The 20,612-nt window shown below is 39.9% G+C and overlaps 1 protein-coding gene across 5 annotated transcripts in view; it reads left to right on the forward strand.

Annotated features, from left to right (window-relative positions):
- The window catches only part of EIF4G3 (eukaryotic translation initiation factor 4 gamma 3), a 240,781-nt gene that overhangs the window by 122,210 nt on the left and 97,959 nt on the right, over window positions 1–20,612 (forward strand). For 4 of the 5 annotated variants that reach the window (XM_027841348.1, XM_027841345.1, XM_027841347.1 and 1 more), the window contains 2 exons: window positions 8,007–8,115; window positions 11,971–12,831. In XM_027841348.1, the coding sequence (XP_027697149.1) occupies window positions 8,007–8,115; window positions 11,971–12,831 (970 nt within the window). The remainder of the gene's footprint in view (window positions 1–8,006; window positions 8,116–11,970; window positions 12,832–20,612) is intronic. The other variant, XM_027841344.1, reaches the window with a different exon arrangement.

The raw sequence follows: 20,612 nt of genomic DNA on the forward strand, positions 1-20,612 counted from the left end.
GGCATCTAAGCCACATCATGTGTTAACAACAGAAATAGCCCTTAAATTCTTAAGTTTAATTTGGCCTAAAACTTCATGTTTTAATGGATAGTGAGAGATCTTTATGATCTTCATTCTGGGCTTACATACATGTGCTACAGTACCCATTTCTCTAGGGGAGTGTGTATTTCTGCCACTGACATTGGGACTTTCAGAAGTGAATTTTGTAGCTAAGTATAAAATGAGATTGGGGGCACAGAATCACATTTCTCTACAGACTGGACTCAAAAAATAAGGTTCTGGCTGTGTGTTTAACCACTTGGCTTTCTCTACAAGCCTTCAAAATGGGTGCCTCTCCACTAGAGTACACCTGCTTCTGGCATTAAACATTCAGCCGTTTAGTACTTTTAAATCCCTAGCATGTTCTAATTTTGGTTGAAAAAAAAGTCGAACCTTTTTCCCAGGGGAAGGAGTAGGTCTGGCCCCTTAAATGAAAATGTAAGAAATTGTGCCAGAGGGTGTTTAAGGCAAAGTCTGGATTTTATAGCATGTACACTAGGCTCTATCCTGACCCCTGGTGTTCAAGATCCTGAATTCAATTTATACATTTTTAAAAAGCTCAAGACTTCCCTCATCCATTGAGGAATTGGACTAGAAGACCTCTGGGCCTCCTTTCTGATAGGATTCTGCAGTCCTTTACTTGGAGGCATTTATAATGGACTCTGACTCTTCATTGAGTCTGCCCTTAATATAAAATCTTGCAGTAGCTGAGTTTCCCTCATCACCATTGTTCATGTCTTAGGAATTAAGAGAGAAAAAAAAATTTTTCATTCCTTTCAGTGGACTTCCCTAAACTTAACCTTGATTTTAAAATAGCTTTTTGTGCAAAAAGCTTAGCCATTGAAATGATTTGAAAGGAGCTCACATGTTCTCCCCTGTGTGGAGCTGCAAATTTAATTGGGATGAATGGTAAACAAGGAGCTAGGTAGCTAGAATGCCGCATCTGGAGTTGGGAAGACCTGTGTTCAGTTTCAACTTCAGATACTCACTGGCAGTGTGATGAGTCTGGGCAAGTCACTTAAACTCTGTCTCAGTTTCCTCATGTAAAATGAGGATGATAACATTTTAGGGTTGTTGGGATCAAATGAGATAATATTTGTAAAGCGCTTTGCAAACCTTAAAGTACTGTGTAAATGTTACCTATTTCATTATTATTGTTAAACATAGTCAAGAGGTCTAGTTGATAGGTCTTACAAGTTCTGATTTTTTGAATTTTTTTTGTAAGTTGTTTATTATATTTATTGATTTATATTTCTACATTTGTAAAATAGAATTGAGATTTATCTATTAAATATTTTAGGCCAGATTGTAAAAAAGAAATGTGCTACTGCAAATCTTAGTATATTGTTTAGTAAATTTGTAATTCTGTTATGTAAATTAAGATCAGGGTCTGCATGCCAAAAATTAAAATAAAATTTCACTTGAATGATGAAATATTAGCCTTTTTTTAAGGCCACGTAGTCAGAGAAGGTTTTATAGATAATGGAGATTATGGGATCAGAGCAAATATTTGAAGGTTACAATTGAATTTTTTTAAATTTAATCCTAAGCTTAATGGCTCTTCCTCAATACATCAACCATGTTTATGATTTTCTTTGTATCCTCAGTGTTTGGCCCATAGTAAGTGCTTAATAAGTGCTTGTTGTTGGATTGACAGTGAGTCATTTTTGTGAGATATCCCATTGAGTCTGTACATTAACATATATCTATATATTAAGGGTTTTTAAATGGCCATGATTGTGCTTAAAATACTATACCCAAAGTGTTAGGAGGATGTTACTTCAACCCTTTGTAAAGGCAAAAACTTTCACTCATTATCTTTAGGTAATGATCCCTATAGAATCTCAGTGAAGATGTGTCATCAGTGTGGGCTCACCCTCTGTCTCAGCTACCCCATCTCCACCTGGTCAATCCTGATCTATTTCTTCCCTTTAGTCGTCTGTACTAATATGTTCTATTGTACTGGGGCCATTGCTTTCCCAAGTAGACCAGTGGAGCCAAAAGGTTCTGTGCAGACCAGCTGTTCTGGTTGTAGTACTTCAGCTCTTTAATCCTAGACTAAGGTAACATTTGAAGGAGACCAACAATTAAATCATTGTTTGTCATTAAACCAGGGACTTGGTTCTTATTCCTTTCATCCAATCTACTGCTGTCATTTGCAGATGCACAACAAAGTTGCATGGCCCTGAGGCCCTTGAATATTTCTGTCTGTTTACTGGATAACTTCTGTACAAAAAAATCATCCTAGGGTTCTTGTGACAAGATTTTCCAGATGTAGGATGGTCCTCAAACATGTCAGTAGGCAATCACAATGTCACAAGACTTCTGTGAAAACTAGGTTTGTTACAAGAGAAATGAACATGCATGTGGAACCCAAAGAGTTCACATTCCTTACAGAAGCTTATGAATTTATGACAGTACAACCAAAGGAAGAGGAGAAAATAGGAACGAGGATGGCACGGGTGGGGAAAGGTGCAGTAAAGGTGGAAAAAGTACAAAACCCTTCCCCAAGGCTCTGGCAAAAGCCTTATTCTTTTCTCTTGGGAACAGCTAGACCAGGGGTGGGGAACCTATGGCCTTCTAGATCCATAATGCAACCTTTTGAAGGCCACAGGTTCTGCATCCCTGCACTAGACTATGAAAATAGGAGGGTCTGCATATCTGCAAAGGACCCAGCTGCACGAGAATTTTCCCAGCCTGGCACAGACTGGTTGGTGCCTATCTTGCCTCCCAAGGACACACAGGGAATACAGCTTGGGGTGCAAACAACAGATTATGTCAGCTAGGGGTGGGTGAGGTCTTTGTCCTTGACACATTCAGGGCCTCCTGCGTGCTCTGGGTCCAGTGTTTTTGGAAAATATGGCAACTCAAAAAGCCAAGTTCAGGAGACCCTTTAACAGCCCTTAAACACAAGAGACAATCATTCTTTTCTTTTTTCTTTTCTTTCTTTCTTTTTTTTTTTAGTGAGGCAATTGGGGTTAAGTGACTTGTCCAGAGTCACATGGCTAGGAAGTATTACGTGTCTTTCTTAAGGCCCACATTCAAAGCTTTTCAAACTTGCTGAAACTTAGCACAGTCTCTGCTCCATCACATCAACCTCATAGAATCCACAATTACCTTCATATCATAATTAGCCATTAAAGGTGGACTTCTAAAAAAAAAAAAAAGTGGACTTCTGAGCCTCCCCCCCCACAAAAAACAAGTAGGAAACCTTCTGAAGTAGATGAGGAGGAGGACAGAGAGACTTTCCTTGGCCCCAACCTTCTTGAGGAAGGAAAGAAACCCTGATCAGATGGAGCTAATAATGGTAATAGACAGGAAAGCTGACAGACCAGTCCCTGGGGCTGACAGAATTAAAAACATGGAGGTAATAAGGAAACCATTGGGGATCAAGAATTGGCTGTAGTGGGTTTTCACTTGCAAGATAATGGATCTGTGTGATTTAAGAGTTTGAAGGTACCAAAGAGGCCATCTAGACCAATTTGTTCTTATATGAGAATCTTCTCTACACCACCCCACTTAGTGAACATATAGTTTCCACTTGAACACCTCTCGTGATGGGGAGCTCTCTACCTCATGACAGCCTGTTCCATTGCTGTTCAGGTCTAATTGTTCAGAAAGCTTCCTCCTTTCCCCCTACTTGTTTCTAGTTCTGTCCTCTAGGTTTCAAGAGAACAACTCTAAAATCTTTTCAATATGACAGTAATAAAAAATACTTGAGTATAGTTATCTAATCTCCCCTAAATTTTCTATTCTCCATTGTAAATGTAGCGTAGTCATGTGGACTCTCATAAGCAGCTGTGGTTCCCACGGTGTCTTCCCCAATCCCTAATTACAAAGTTCCTGTACCAGGTCCTTATCACTTCCAGGCTTTGGAGCCTTTGCTATTGACATGGAGCTTTTCTAATTTGGCTGGCCCAGGGCGCCATGACTGTCATAGGAAAACCTTAGTGATTGGCAGGGAGGAGGTCTCCTGTGACCCAGCCTGACTTATCTCAAATCCTAGAAAGGAGGGAATTTAAAGCCAAGATATCAGGAATCATAATCATAGTTTCACAGTGTTTTAGATTTAGACTCTCACTTCACACATGAGGAAGCTAAAATCTAGGAAGTTAAGTGACTGGCCCATGGCCACAAACCCAGCAAGTAAATAGAAGTCAGATTTGAGCCCCAGTCTCAGAATTTCCATCCTGTAGTCTTTTTGCTGCCATACAGAATCAGATAATTTGAGAGTTGGAAGGGACCTCAATCACCATCTGATCTAACCCATATACAAACAGGAAGTCCACAAACAGCATGCCTAATGAATGACTGCCCAAATTCTGTTTGAAAACATCTCATGTCTCTGGGAGGAGCCCATGCCTAGGAGAACTCTCTTTGGTAGTTTTTTTCCTGCCTCTTTGCAGTCTGCGTCACTAGTTCCTAGTTTTTCTTTCTGGGACCAAATAGAATAAGTGTGATTTTTTTTTCCCCTTGATACAATAGCATTTATTACCTTGATTTGACCTCTTTTATAGATCTCGATCATTCCAAAATTAAAATAGAGCTGGTCAGAAATTATGTTTGTGGAAAAATAATTTCTATTTCCCCACCTGAAATTGGGGCATACAGACTTTTCAAGAGTATATGTGAGCTATAAAGTTAGGTATACCTGCATGATTTGCTTCTGTCCTCCTTCAGAGATAAGAGTAAAACACAAAAAAGGGACTGAGAAAAATGTATAGCACAGATCTAGTCGGAAGGTATAATTATCTTCCCATAAAGACCCTAGATGAGAAATCTTTATGTGGTGATTACCCTCTTTCTGTGGCTTTATTTACTATCTGGTAGTATTTGAAATGCTAATCTCTTAGGTCTTAACTTGATATTTAGAAATGTACATTTCCAGCATGTTTTTTTTATTTTCAAGCTTTCTTATTCCTAAAATCACTCCTTTCTCATGGACATTTGCTCATGATGTTCCTTAGATATGGTGGTAGATTATGGAGAAATTTTCATTTAAAGATGAGTATGTTTCACGTTAGATTAGAAAAATTTCTTGATATGTTAGGGTCATGGTCTTGAGGGGCAGATTTGTGATTATTTTGGCTATCCACCTTCTTATCTTTGATCACTGTATTTTTCTGTGGCCTGGTGGGTACAATTTACCATTTTTTAGATGTTGAGCCCTGCAGTCATTTAGAATGACTTAACAGTCTCTTTTCCTATTAAGTAAATGAGACTGTCCTATTTTTATTTAGAGATCGTAGATAACCAAGTCATCCTAACAGATATCCATTTATACAGTGTGTCTCTTTTATCGTAGTGCTATTTTCAGCCAATGATACTGAACTGTGTCAGTATTTTCATTTATAGCTCTGAAGCTTTCCCAATATAAAACTCAAGTCATGGACTGGGTTTTTTTTTCTCATATGAATGATTTAGAACAGACTAATAATTATAGCTCTGTTCCATTATTTAATGGGAATTCAAACTGAAATCAGTAGCTCAGATTTTAAAAAAAAAATTGTTGTTCAGTCACTTCAGTCATGTTCAACTCTTCGTGACCCCATTTGGGTTTTTTGTTGTTTTTTTTTTTTTTTTGGCAGAGATGCTGGAGTGATTTGTCATTTTCTCCTCCAGCTCATTTTACAGATGAGGGAACTGAGGCAAATAGGGTTAAGTGACTTGCCCAGGGTCACACAGCTAGTAAATGTTTGAGGTCAGATTTGAACTCAGGTCTTCCTGACTCCAGGCCTGTCGCTCTGTGGACTGCATCACTAGCTGCTCCCTATATATATAAAATCTATGTAACATAGGGTTTAATTAGGGTCTCGTTTGGAGCTGTAGTGAAATGAGTACCAAGAGATAGAGGAACAAATAGAAATAACATCCTGTTTCCACTTTTAAAAAGGAATTCCAAAATACATAGCACAGGTGAAGATGTCTTCTTGTCATCAATCCTATTGGCCTTGTACTTGATGAGATCTGGGGCTCAGAATGAACCACCTGGAGATAAGAAATAACAACTGACATTTATGTAACAGTCTAAGGTTTGCAAAGCATTTAACATCCAGTGTCTGTACAATAAGCCTATATACAGTTCAAGCATATTATGATCCCCATTTTACAGATGAAATGCGCTCAAACAGATGAAGTGACTCCCTTATGGCCACGCAGCTCTTAAGGGGTCTCTGCTGATTCCAGGTCTAGCCTCTTTATTCTGCATGCCATGATTTGAAGATGTCAGTATCACAGCAAGGGAAGGTTATTATTGCCATCTACAACCTGAGTCAATAGTGCTTCAGGAGGGAGAATACTTCCCCATGTATTGAGCCATGTTAATTATAAGGGGAGGATCCTCAGTCCCACAGAAATTATTTTTGTTGGACTCAACTTGAAGCATCCTTATCAATTTTTTCAGGTACTATCTCTTGACTGACCATGAGACTGAATATGAAATAATTAATTTTAATATAAAAATTCAGAAGTTGTGACCTCCTTTAGGACATAGCTCTATGTTAAATGTGTGTATAAATCCATTTAATGGGGCTTATATATCTTCCAACATCTCAGGAATCACAGAGATTTGCCCCCCACAGCCCAGTTTAGTAATGTTTTTTCTAGAAGTGTATTTTCCCCTTCTCCCAATAATGCATGCTACAAACTGATTACCAAGTTAGCAGTGTTTTCCATTTCCTGTAACAGATGTCCAAATTGGTTTATTTTGTGTCTTTGGAATATTGTTTCTAGTGAGATTTGTTCCCTTCAAAATTTTCCTTTTAGCTTCCTCGTCATAGGAGGAAGGAACTCTCCCTTGATAGAATTCAGCGTAGTAGTAGGGTATTATGGAATAATAGGGAACTGATTGTAGATCTCTGGAAAAGAGTTATTGCTTTGCTTTGTGGCTTTTGTATGACCTTGCAGCCCAAAGAGAATTCCTGCCTTCCATGTGATGCTAAGTGAATGGTGATCATACCTCTAAGTGTGTGAACCTTGTTCCCTTTGAAGTGTGTGTGGAAGGGATTGTCTTAAGCAGAAAGAGCTCAGGGGGGAGAATTCAAGCAACAACCAATTTCTGGAGTTAATCGTTAGACAGCCTTGGTGCAGGGGAAAGGAACTGGGTCTCTCGGGAGAGGATCTGGATTTCAGTCTCATCTTTGCTCCATGTTCCTGGATGACTTGGAGCAAGTCCTGTAACCTCTCTGGCCTTCAGTTCGCCCCTTTATAAAACAAGGTGGATGAATTGAGGACCTTGCAGCTCCCAGTCCATAAGAGATTTGGAGGAGCAGGGCTGAATCCAGTTGGGTGGGAAGTAAGAACATTCTCACCAGTCTCACATGGAAAAGCCTCTTGATGTCTGTTTCTAATTTCTCTCCAAAAAGAAGACAATCCCTTTCAGATAAGTTAGAAAGAATCCAGAATTTCTTCTCCAGAATTCTCCAGAATCTGGAAGGTATAATTGTCTCCAGTATCCATTTTCTCATTTGTAAAATAATTGGGTATGGAGCAGATGATCATCTCTTGCACAGATTAACTTTCCTTTCCTGCATCCTCCAACCTGAAGCCTTTCATGTACCGCATTGTGAACAACTTAGGAAAAAGCATTTAGGTGGGGACGATAGTAAGCTTTTGCCGTTCCTCTACTTCGATTTTGAAAATTATTGCTAGCATAGAGATGCCTCATGCCCTGAGAAGGAACACAAGAGGGTGATGAACTGTATTTGTGACTGTTGCGCCATCTTCTTTTGCTGTGGTTAATAGTAATCATCTCTTCCTCCCTCCCCCTTTCCTGCCACCTTTTTCCTTCCCCTCTTGCCTTTCCCATGTACTTTTAATTCAATTTGTCACTCCCTTTTTCCTTGATTTATTTTTTTTTCTTTTTAACCTTTCACCCTACTCTGTCTCTCCTACTTGCTTGCGTTCCATGTTGCTAGTTTTTATGTTCGCACGCTCATTATCACCCTTTTTTGTACTTCAAATCCCAGCAGCTGTCCAGCCAGGTCCCTGAGCACAGCCCCGTGGTTTATGGGACTGTGGAGAACACTCATCTTGCTGCCGGCACCCCTGTCACTGCGCCTAGCGACCCGAAGCAAGGTTTGTTTATGGCTGTTTTCTCCCTGTTCTCTTGAGTTCTTTAGTCTTCTCTCTGTCTCTTTCTTGTTAATTATGTTTCCCTCCCTTCCTTTTCCCTCCCCCCGGCCCCCACACTTACCTGTGTGAGGAAGGTATCCAGCCTCGAGACTCTTCATGAAGCTGAGAGATGTTGACTAGCAAAGTGTATTTCTGAGGAAAGTGAGTCAGGACTAGTTACAACTTTTCCCATTTTTACCTAAAATCTCATTGTCCCCTAACATAACACAACAATTCCCCTTTCTAGAGCACTGTAGGGTTTATGTAGTGTTTTTCTCACTATAACCCCATATATACTTATTCTCAAGGCTGGTAACATTTTGCTTATAATTTTGATTGGATACATCATTTCGCTATTTTTTAATTTTTAAAGAAATGCCATTTGTCTCCCTGAAATATTGGACTCCCCAGGCCATTTTTATTGATAATGTAATTCTACTTGCCTCTACTACAAAATGCTAAAAAATTTCCTTGAAAATCCTAGTTTTAGTGTCTCTAGAATTACAAAAGGAGAAAGTTTCTTTTTTCCTAAAGACACTTTTAAAATTGACTGACTCCAGAATGAGCTTCAGTGGTAATACAGTCAAATGTCTGTAACCCATTGAGAGTGTCAGTGTATGTGGGATAGCCATGGCTTCCTTCTTAACTCTGCTTACCGAGATTTCAGGATATCTAAACCCTGGGACCTGGGATAAGATTATGGCAGGAATATTGGGTGCCCATTGTATATACTTATGTGTGGGTGGCTGCATTCCAAAGACAAATAGAAATAAGTTTTGAATATCTGCTTCTTTGAATTATTCATGCTTTTATTACTTTCGATGAGTAAGAATTATTCCAGAATTTTTTTGGAATAAATTTTCAATATGTTACTATTCTTTAAAATATTTTAAAATTGTCCTAGAATTTAAAGTGGAGGGGAAATTAATTGTGCAGACCAAATGTTAAGGGTCACATTATAAACCTACTAGAAGTTGGACTTGTAATATACTTCCATTGCATTACGCAGTAGTAATGTGTGATTATTGAGATGTAAGTGTAGTATGTCTTAGAGTTTAAGCATGGTGTTTAAGAGTGTTATTTATGTTGAGGCTTCATGAAATTAAGAATTAAAATGTTCTTAATGGAAGAAAAAAACTGCAGACCACAAATTAACTAAAGGCTCTACCCCGTCTGTGTTCCTTCAGAATTAGGCTTCATATACTCCTCTAGCCAATGATGAGGAGCAAAGGAGGAGTTATGCTTGTTTTGAGCCAATTTAAAATGCATTAAAACCATGCTTTTTACCAAGGTTTGACAGATTATTTTAGAGCATCTTGAAAAATCTAAAAGTTGAAGTTGGAAAATGCTTTACAGGGGGAAAATAAACTTAGCATTTACAAATAATTTGGTTTGCAGGCTCACGCAAATGACATAAAATTCTTGAGTCAGAAATCAACCAGATGGCCAGTTTTGGATATAGAGTAAATCTCAAAACTTTCTCTTTGGAAACGTGGTTGTTCATTCAACACTACTCTTTGGTGACGCTGGGGGTTGTCCCCATGTTCAGTGTTGCCAGTACACCTCAGACTTGACCCATAGTCCTAGGGCAGAATTGTTTTTGAGTTTCCTCCCCCACTTTGCCAAGAGAGGAAATCTTGTACACACCATCGTGCTGCCAGACCTGAGCTTTCCGAGGACACAACAGCCTTGTTCAGTTGTTTTATCAAGAAGTATGCTAATGTTTGGATAAAACCCCTTTTGCAAGTTCAAACCTAGATTTTCAGAGGGTGTGGGAGAAGCTGACCAGCATGGTTGTTCTTCATGCTTTTTGGTTAGTGCATTCAGTAATAAACATTAGTCTTTTAGAATTGTAAACTGTCAAAAAGAGTGTTTCAGAGTGCCATGAAGAAAAGAGAACCCATTTTCCAGAAAAGGTTTTTTTGGCCAGTTTTCTTTTCTCCTTGCTCATGTTGTGATATGACATCACCATGAAGATGCTCACACCTTCTAAATGAGGAGCACGTGGGGGAGTCAAAGGCCCTCTAGAGACTTTTAGGGGGTGTGGGCTCATTAGGAAAGAGTAAAGAAAGCGAGAGCCAAGGCTTGTTCCGGGGTGAGCCGTGAGTGGGCCCCTGCCTGCCCAGGGTTGGTCCTGAGCTCCCCCAACCCCCTGAGCCGCAGAGCCAGCGATCGCGCCTTCGTTCCTGTGACTTTAGCAGTGCTGGGTGTGCTTTGGCCTAAGCTCCACCAAAGGAAATTCCTTTTGAGAAAACTGTGCTTAAATTGTGCTCCCTCTGATTATGAATGCAGAGCTCTTGGTCTGTAGTGCTTTTACCCACATTGTCAATTTATCCAGTGTTCATACAGGATTTTTTCTGACGAATGGTTCCCAGAGTGGATGTACCCAGGGCCATATATAACCAGCCACAAGAGTAAATTAGAAATTAATGATTTCCAGCAAGAACATTATTGCCCTACAGCGTAGTTTGATGGTTCTAACAGTATTTTGTATTGTAAATAATACAAGGATTCCCAAATTTCCTCTTTACCACTGTAATCAAAGTAGGGGCCAATTTTTAGATAGCATGAAACCCATAAATTAAAGTGAGTTTTAAGGCCAGTTAGTTCAGAGGCAAGAAAAACAGAAGTTTTATGAGTCTACCGGTAATGTTTACCACCAAGGATATGTGATTAGGTGATTAGACCTTTGTTGGTAGGTTTTTTGGCCAATATCTGGTGATAAAGGACAGGGATCGGTGATGCTTAAAAGTCTGTGAAAGAGAAAGTAAAGTTGTTTTTTTGTATCATAGGGATGCTGTTTCTAATGCATTTTAAAATTTGCTTTCTTTTGAATGATGGTCATGCAGTCTTTGTTTCCAGTGAAGCCTGTTATCTTGCCACTCACCCACCTGGAAACTAGGTGTAACTCATCTTCATTTTCAGTTCCCCAGATTAGCTTCCTTTTTGGTACCTGGAATTTACAAATTCTGAAAGCATATCTTTTAAAAAATTCTTTCTATTTTTTGTACCCTAAAAGTCTTTGGACTTTTTGTTTTGACAAAGGCTTAGGAAAAACAAATGTTTTATTTGCTGAACCTTATTTTTCTGAATGTCCACTTTGCCTCATACTTTTATAAATTCTTCACCATTTGAAGCCCTCACAAAAATTGTCAAAATTATTATTTGACCCAAGCCGTGAGATTCTTATTTCCAATTTCTTTCCACTTATAAGAAATATGACTTTAGTTTAATTTTTAAAAGGAGTTTTTATTTTACATATAGAAGGCTATTAGCAAATATTTCTGGAATGACCTCTTTTTAGATACATGGAACCCCAAGTTATCTGCCTGTGTTGGAAATCAGTCTCTGCCACAGACACAGAGCCTCTCAGAAGAAGTTTCTGCATGGAGCAGAAGTGTGGCAAGGCTGTAGGCCTTTCTACCATGGGAGCTAACCCTGATTCCTTTAGTAGTCTCCCCTAGATGGATTTTCCGGGGGTTTGGTTAGCTATCCCCGTTAAGCCACCTGCTTTGACACAAATCAATTTGCTGAATTAGGCTTCCTGGGATATAAAACAGTCCTACCCCAAAATCAAACCTAAGGCTGTTGGGGATAGTTTATTTCCCCAAAGGATATGAGTTGGCAGTGGGTGTGATCTAAAGAAAAGAGGGGAGATGATTAATACCTTTCTAGGGCTAGTAGGTAATGCATCATTTTTTGGTCTCCTAGTTATTGTTAAAGAGCTTTGAAATCTAAGATCAAAGAAGTAGCCCATGATAATGTGATGCAAATTGATACAAGAAGTCTTCTTAGACTTTGTATTTTTTCTTCCCCCAGAAGAGAAGCCAAAACCAGATCCAGTATTGAAGTCTCCTTCCCCAGCCCTTAGCCTAGAGCCTAGTGGGGAAAAGAAAGAACAAGCTGGTCCAATACCTGAGACGACTTCAGTGGGATCTGTGGCAGAGCTTCCTCCTCCTCCTCCTCCTCCTCCTCCTCTGTCACCTGGAACCATGGCTCCAGCTGCTCTCAGTACTGTTCCTCCCACCACCACCGCTGTCCCTCTGTGTAACCTGCCTGCCTTCACAGCAGATGGAGAGGATCGATGTGAACTTGCTTCCCCAAAAGAGGATGTCATACCTTTGTCCAGTCCTGTACCTTGCACAGAAACGTCAAATCCGTCACCAACACACGAAGCAGAAGATGATGTGTACAAGGATCCTTGTAGCATAGCACCCAGTGATATTCCAGTGATTTCGACTACAGACCTCATTAATGAAATGAATGGAGTTAGTGAAAAATTGACAGCTACAGAGAGTATTGTTGAAATTGTAAAACAGGAGATGTTGCCTTTGACTGTTGATCTGGACGTTCTGGAAAATCCCCCCGAAGATCTAAAAGTGGAGAGCATATCGACACCCATCACCATTTCCGCTGTTCTTTCTATTTCTCCATCTCCTCCTACTCCTCCAGCTTCCCCCCCTTCAGTTCCTGCTGCTGTTCCTGCTACTCTCGCTACAGCTAGTGCTCCTAATGTTCCTGCTGCTGTTGCTGGAGTTTTAGAAGAAGAGGAAAACGTAAGAACTGCCCTTAGTGATGATGTAAAAGATAGCCAACCGAAAGCGGAGGTGGAAGCTGATGGGCAAATGGAAGAAATTGTGGATTCTCAGAACCCGAATTCACGAAAGAGCCCTGTCCCAGGTAAGCTTTGCTACTTTCAGAGCCTATGATTTGCTGAGCATGAGGAAAAGTTGTATTGACTGCGTTGATTTTTTAACTGGCTGTTTTCCTTATTTCAGATATTTTAAGGATCTGTTATTTCATCTGCTTGGGTTATCCATCCACCAGGATGATCAGACCCTCTACACCTTTAAGAAACTGTCTTCCTAGGTTACTGTAGCCAGCAAAAACAATGATATCAGCAAAAACTTGATAGTTAGTGTTACTTGGCCTGTGCCAGTTAGACCTGATGTAGAATTTGTATTCTGCAGGCAGCCTTAGATCCCCCCCTAGATCACCTCTGGGCCATGCAAAGGTATTAGAGTAGGGTCTAATAGAGGGCTGTTGATCTGAAAGTTCTGGAAAATCCCCCAAAGATCTAAAAGTAGAGAGCATATTGACACCCATCACCATTTCCGCTGTTCTTTCTCTTTCTCTATCTCCTCCTACCCCTCCAGCTTCCCCCCCTACAGAAAATAGCAAGGTTAAAATCTCTAGGCTGTTTTCATCTGTGGAGATTTTTTTTTCAATGTGTTCTGTAACATTCTTCTTACTTTCTTGGCTTAGCATGTAAATGGAATTTTCCAAAATAATATATATATATAAAATGCATTGAAGGAATGTGACATTTACTGATTTGATAGCTCATTAATTCCAATGTCTAAGTTGTTCTAAATCAGCTGTGCAATAGTGTGGTTAGTGGGAATGGAGTCCTCCCAAGGCCTGTGTGATTTTGGCTCCCTGCTGGCTTGGGGGCTGACTTCAGAATGGAAGACATAAGTCATGGCTGGAATCATCAGGTCTTTGTACATATAAAACCACTTCCTGCAAACTTGGATTAAAGAAAATAGGAAGCAGAGTAGCTGACTTAAGTTTGGAGATGATGTGCTTGGTTTTGAGAGAATAAAATGCCATCCTGAGAAATGTGAAACCCTCTGCTTTTCAAATAGTGGAATCTTTTTCCTTTAAATTTAATGTGGACTTATTGATCACTAAAGTGTAGACTTTCCATTTGCTAAATCAGTTCTTAATATCTACTATAGTTGACTGAGCCCCTGGTTTTATACATATACTTTTCATTAAAGTCTTATAATCCCCAGTGAAAGCGTTCCTCTTTTCAGCTATGTTTGGGTCAATAGCATTGTAGTTTTATCTGAAAACCAGTAAGGTTAGTCCCTTTTTGGGTAATTATGTTACTGTTGTCATTGTTCATAAGATCCAGCGCTGTTTCTTTAAATGTAGATGAGTGTAGACAGGAGTTAAGCAGTTTGATGAGTAAGAGTGGGTCCCCAGCAGGCTGAGTTAGAAAAGCAGAAGGGAGTTGTAGCTGGTCATTGCCATCAGCCCCATCCCCATCCTTGTTTATTGAGTGGCTGCTGTATGCTACACAGTGTCAAAGGGAATTTATATGTGCTTGTCCAGACCCTTGCCCCATCTAGCCTTTCAACTGTCAATGGATGTGAAGGGCTTTGAAAACCTTGAAGTGCACTGTAAATGTGAGCTGTCAGTGTTAGCCAGCCCAGCCCAAAACCGGAGAATTCCCTCACAACCCACTTGGGAAGTGGTCATTCAGCTTTTATTTGCTAAGTAATGAGTGTAGGCCTGAACAGGTGGACATTAGCTAGATAAAAAATTCAGTTTGTAGTACATTTGAGGAAAGCATCTAATAGATAACATAAAATCAAGATACTAGAATTTGCTTTCAACATTTTTAAGGGGTTGGATGCCTTTATTCTAGAGTGGTATTATATAACCTGGGGTCTGTGAATTTGGGTTTTTTTCTGTTGGAAAACTATTAAAAATAATTGATTTCCACTGTAATCCTATGTAATTTATATCTCATATTTAAAATCATTCTTCTGAGAAGGGGTCCACAGGCTTCAACATACTGGCCAAGGGGACACAATAAAGGTTTAGTGATCCCTCTGTTCTAGAGGCAGAATTTCCTGATAGCGAAATGGTATTTTTTTCCTAGAGGATGATCATAATAGTTCATATTTATTTAGCTAACCCTTTACAGTTTGTCAAGTACTTTCCTCACACCTCTTGGGAGTAGCTTAAATAGGGATAATGAAGAGCTCTGTTTCCTGTAGTCTTTGCTAAAAGCCATGAATTTAAGCGGTGTCATTTTCCTGGGAGTTGTTCTGCCAGATTAGAGTTGAGTCTGATTACCAGGAGCTGTCTTTCCAGGGAATTGGTGTATACTGCATACAGGAGTTGCTGATCAAGGTGCAGTTTTTTCTACACAAGTAAGATATATACTACCAATAGCAGTGTATTTGCAGGTGAAGTGGAATGAATGAACACAAAAATGTGTGCACATATCTGTTCTATAATTAAATTATGTACTTCTGTCTTAAGAGATCGTCAGTTCCCTATCTATGCTAAATTAGTCCTAAATTAATTTTCAGTCCATTTTAATAATGAGTTGAAAATGGCACAGTGGAATTTATTAAAATGCAAGAATCATAAAATACCGATGAGCCTACAAAGGCAGCAATAAAATATAATAAAGTGGCCTATAAAGGGTGTTAATGGAATCATTGTAGTAAGCTTAGGCTGCTCTCTGCAGCTGCTGCAGGAATTGTTGAATAGACTATATTGAGCTGAGTTTATTAGTCTGAACCTGACAGTCTTTTTTACCATTTCCTTTTGGTAAAGATTTTTATCCCACTGGTATGCATGTGACTTGTGGGAAGAATTAGTTAGGCAAAGGATAGATGGATATAAAAGGAAATATTCCCTTTTTCCAATGGTCAGATTTCATTTTAGAGACCACTCAGGTCAAATTTCATTTTTCTGATTTATGTGTTAATTCAGATGGGTAGGATTGGTTAAGCTAGGTGTTGCTTTGCCTTTATCTCTCACAGTTAACTTGAGATAACAGAGGTATAAGCAGTCGTAAGCTTTGATAGTGTTAATAATAGCTTTCACTGATTGTGTGCTTCATCAAGCACTTTCTTAAGCAACAACAACACTGTGAGGTAGGTAATAGGAAGGTTATCCTTTTGTTCAATGTAGTTAATAGTCCTGGTCAGGTCATAAGAAGTGTGGATTGCAACCCTGTTCTTCTGGTTATAGTTCAGTTGCATTGGCCCGTATTTTGTCTCTATACATATAGGCCTGGCTGCTGTGTACATTACAATTGTGTGCTTGAAATGTGAGAGAATAGTTCACAGAATATTAGAATGTTCAACATCATCTAATCTAACACTTTCATTTTGGGTAGGAAGAAGTCAAGGTAACAAGTAGTTCAGTTACACAAGCCATTTCTCTTAATTACCAGTCAGGGGTCTCTTCCTGCTAAGCTAGGCTGCCTCTCATAAAGGGCATAGCTTAAAGATGCAGACTCTGTGGGCTGTAATGTCCTTCTGCTGTTAGACCACACTGAAACCTTTGGAATCAATGATGCTTTGATGGGCATGCTCATAGGACGTGAGACCCTGTCAAGGCTGTGTAATCCTTCTTTTAATTGCAATTATAATTTAAGTTGTATATTATCTTTCATCTTTAAGGCCTCTTTTGCTTTACATCTGGGTTGCCTTAGAAATCACTCTTAGCATTTGATGTTAACCTACGCGATTCTGTCTTAGGAATCTAGATCTACCATTGACTGAGCCCCAGGATTTAAGAGCTAGGGAGAACTTTGGAGGTCATCTGGCCCAACTCTTTCATTTTACAGATGAGAACACTGTGGCCTATAAAGGGAAAGGGACTTCGTCCAGGTCACATAAATGTAATAACTATCACGTAGCAGAGCCAAGGTGTGAATTCAAGAAATCCAGATCTTTGCACTATACTGCTGCCTCTGGGCATTATTAGCAGGCCAAACTACCATGACCACTTCTGGGAATGATATCTAAGTTGGTGTAGTTCTAGAACTTCGATGATAATTTAAGCCAGGTGTGATTGAGCTTTGGGAAAGTTGTCTTCCATCACCCAAATTTACAGCGTACTGATTGTACCAAGATCCAAAGGATTCAATTAAATTGAGTGAACGTGTATTTATTTTTTAAGGAAAAGTCTAGTTCAGACTCTCATTACCTAGACAATTGCCTCTTAACCATTTTCTTTAGCTGTATCCCTTTACAGACTGCATCAACAACATATCCAAAACAATAGATATTTGTTAAGTTTTTACTATGTTCAGAGCACTATGAGAAGTGTTAAGAATGATGCAAAGATTCCTTGCTCTCATGGAGCCCATATTCTGGTATGAAGTAATAATAATAATAATAGTAATAATAATATATACATACATTCATGCAAATACCATACACAAGTAATACAAGATGAGCATGAGAAACATAGAAAATAGTGGTTTTTTAAGATTCTGTGATGGAAGAGACAACATTTGAACTTGTTCTTGAAATAAGAAGGTCTTTATGGGGTCTCAAGTATACCTTACTGCAACAATAAGGTCCTGGGTTGTCAAGGCATCAATGGGCATGTGATGCAATGAGCAGGCATACATAGTGTGGAAATAACACTAACTTAGAAATTAAAGGACCTGGTTTTAAATATCAGTTCTTCCACTTGATACCAGATTTACATGAGGGTAGGAAAGGAGGAAGAAAATAGTTTATTTAATAATTCAACAAATAATAAGAGAATGCCTACTATGTAGTAGGCCTACAGTTGCCGGCAAATTGGCATTTTATCACAGAAGCTTCTGTGTTGTAACTGATTGGTATTCTTAAAGTTTTTGTAAACCTAGCCTAGTCCTTTGCTAGATATTCCTCAGAAGAATGAAAGAATGAGATGTTGTTCCTGCCTTTCAAGAGCTTGCAGCCTAGTTGGGAACAAAAATGTAGGAAAGAATTAGAGTGCCATTGAATGTTGTACTAGTGCTGTCTGTGAGTAGAATCAGACCCAAGCATCATGCAGTAATGTTGTGAAGAAGGAGCTGGCTTGAGCCAGGTTTTAAAGGATGTATAAGGTCTGAAGCCTCCAGTGCTGCCACAGCAGTCCAGTCCAGTCTGGGGTGAATTCAAGCCTTTGCTTCACCATAGACAGAATTGAGGGCAGAGAAGGGAGATCGCTAAGTAGGATTTTTTTTTTCTCATCTCATTTTTGTTGCTTCTGTCCTGTTGACAGATTATAAGCATGCTCTGTAAGTAATCAGGTCTGGGAGTTAAGGTGGTGGGGAGTCTGCCATGTTGGGTCTCAGGTGGAATAAATAAGCATTGTAGAAAAGCAGCTACAGGAGCCATGTGACATCTTTACCTTTCTGCCATCTCAGTTAGGAAAGAGTCGACCCTATGCTTAGAAGTTTGTGTTGAGTACCTAGTGAACATATTTGGGACTTAAAAGATTATCCCCAATTGTATAGTTCTCAGAAGTTAATTTTCTGATATTATCTGGCTCTTTTTCCCAGGGCAGAGTGGGGGGAGGGTGTTGGTTGGAAAAGGAAGGAGACAGACAGACAGACAGACACACACACACACACGTTTTCAGTCTTTTAATACATAGGTCATGCCTTTACTGCAAAGCTCTGTGGATTTCATAGTAACTCCAGAGAGCAAAATCTGACATGCAGCCATAATATTCCAAAGATAATTAATAAAGCTTTACAAGTTGGTTCTAGCAGGACTTTTTTTTTAAAGTATTCTGTTCTACAGCTAAAAATAAAAGGGATCCACATGTTCTTGATAGAGAACATTGACTAGGTTTTTGTCCTTGGTCTTGTTGTTGTCACCTAAGAGGTGAGGTCTCAAGCCCCAGCATTCAGGTGGTAGCAATAGTAACGGTTCCACCTTCTCCTGTTGTCTAGTGGAAGGAGCGTGGAATTTGGAATCAGAGGATCTGGGCTTAGATTTGTAGTCTTCACTTCTCAGGGCCAAAGTTTCCAATGAATGAATGAAATAGTCTATTAAGTATTTACTATGTGCAAAGCGGCAGCTATGTGGTATGGTGGATAAAGTGCTGAACCTGGAGTCAGGAAGACTCATCTTCTGAGTGCAAATCTGGCCTCAGACATTCAATAGCTGTGTGACTCTAGGCAAGTCATTTAAACCTGTTTGCCTCAATTTCCTCATCTGTAAAGATGAGCTGGAGAAGGAAATGACAAACCACTCTAGTATCTTTGCCAAGAAAACCCCAAGTGGGGTCACAAAGAGTGGAACACAACTGAAAAACTACTGAACAGCAAACAAAATGTGCAAAGCACCGTCTCTAGGACTGGTGATTCAAATAGAGAAGTCAGACAGGTACTGCTGTCCGAGAGCTCACAGTTTCAACAAGATGTTGGATGATACTTAGGGTGCAGCAGCAAAACAAATCTGAATGGCTCTTCTTTAATGTCATTTCTGTTGACAAAACCATCCCCATTTCTGAGGTAGAACCCTTTGACAGGGCTGAGGACTTTGGTGGTGAGAACATTCATTTCCAGGTCTTCATTATATGTGGCTACAGAAGAGGTGACGCAGCAGCACTCTCAGACAGAAGCTGCCAGCCTGTACTTTCCCCAGGGGCTGCTCCCCAGCATGATGGCTCTGGGCCTGGGCTGGAGAGGGTGTTCCCACTCTGGGGCTGCCCTGCCTGTTGGTGCCAGGTGGTGGTGGCAGTAAGGAAAGGGGGTTCCTTTTCCACAGTGATCGCTCCCCTGAGTAATGGCTGTGGGGCCTGGGTCAACAGCAGGGATGGTAGTTGAAAGGGAGACAGAAGTTGGGTTCAGGGTCCTAGGGGAGGTAGTGGCGGGGATTGAGGTTGTTTGATTTACCTGGTACATACTGCCTGGCTTCCAGACCTGGCTCTGACAATGACCTTAGTCATGTTGCCTTGGGCAAGTCATCTTGCCCTATCTGAGCCTTAGTTTCTACATTATGAAGTATGCATAATACTACATTTTATCTATATCACATTGTGATAAAAATGTGATATAAATCTCAAAGCCCTATAGAAGTATGATATATCATTTTTTAAACTGTGGGGTCAAAGGAAGTTGTGTTTTTGATGCAGACATTTTTGCTGTGTTTTTTAAATGTTATATGGTTTATGAATCTTTGAGTACCACAGTCTCTGAGAGCTGCAAGTGACTCAAAGACACATGGTGGGTGCACAAGGAGGAGAGAATATTATCCAGGAAACAGCTCTGATGAGGCCAAAAAAAAAAAGGAGGTGGCTGAGGAGACCAGTTTGGGTGATCTGAGTGCTCAGCAGCCAGCTCGATGCTAAAAGATATCTCTGTCTACATGACTATGATAGAGACAAGCATTGGTAGCAGATGGCTGCAGATGCTTGGTGGGGTAGCCTCAGAATAGTGTCAAAATTACTAAGTCCCAGAAAGAGTTAAGGCCTTTGAAGAAAGCTAAAGACAGCATCAATGTTGGTTTCTTTTTGAAACAGAATTGAGCCAGATCAAAGGGAGAGTAGAACTGCTGCTGGGGATGAGTGGAACAATGAGAACCAGGACAGCTGCTTGATTTGACCTACCAAGAACAGAGTAAAAATGGCTCTTAAGGCATTGGTGCCTAGTAGAAATAAGGAGATCCTGAAACAGCACCTTGGGCTTCGAAAGCTTGAAGAGAAGAGGTGATGGGATTGCTAAGGCTCGGTCAGTGCTATTTAAAAATTGTGGAGAATGGGAGAAGTACTCTTGGACTGGAGAAGATTAGATGTTGTTATTTTCAGAAAGAGAAGGTGATACAGTCTACAAACTACAGGCCAGTGACTCCTGACCAAATTCTCAAACCAAACATCTAGAAAAACAGGAAATAATGATCACTGAGCCAACATAGCTTAATGAGGAACAGGTTATGCCA

This window comes from Vombatus ursinus, unplaced genomic scaffold, assembly GCF_900497805.2.
Source record: "Vombatus ursinus unplaced genomic scaffold, bare-nosed wombat genome assembly UNPS02014859.1, whole genome shotgun sequence".
NCBI classification, from domain to species: domain Eukaryota; kingdom Metazoa; phylum Chordata; class Mammalia; order Diprotodontia; family Vombatidae; genus Vombatus; species Vombatus ursinus.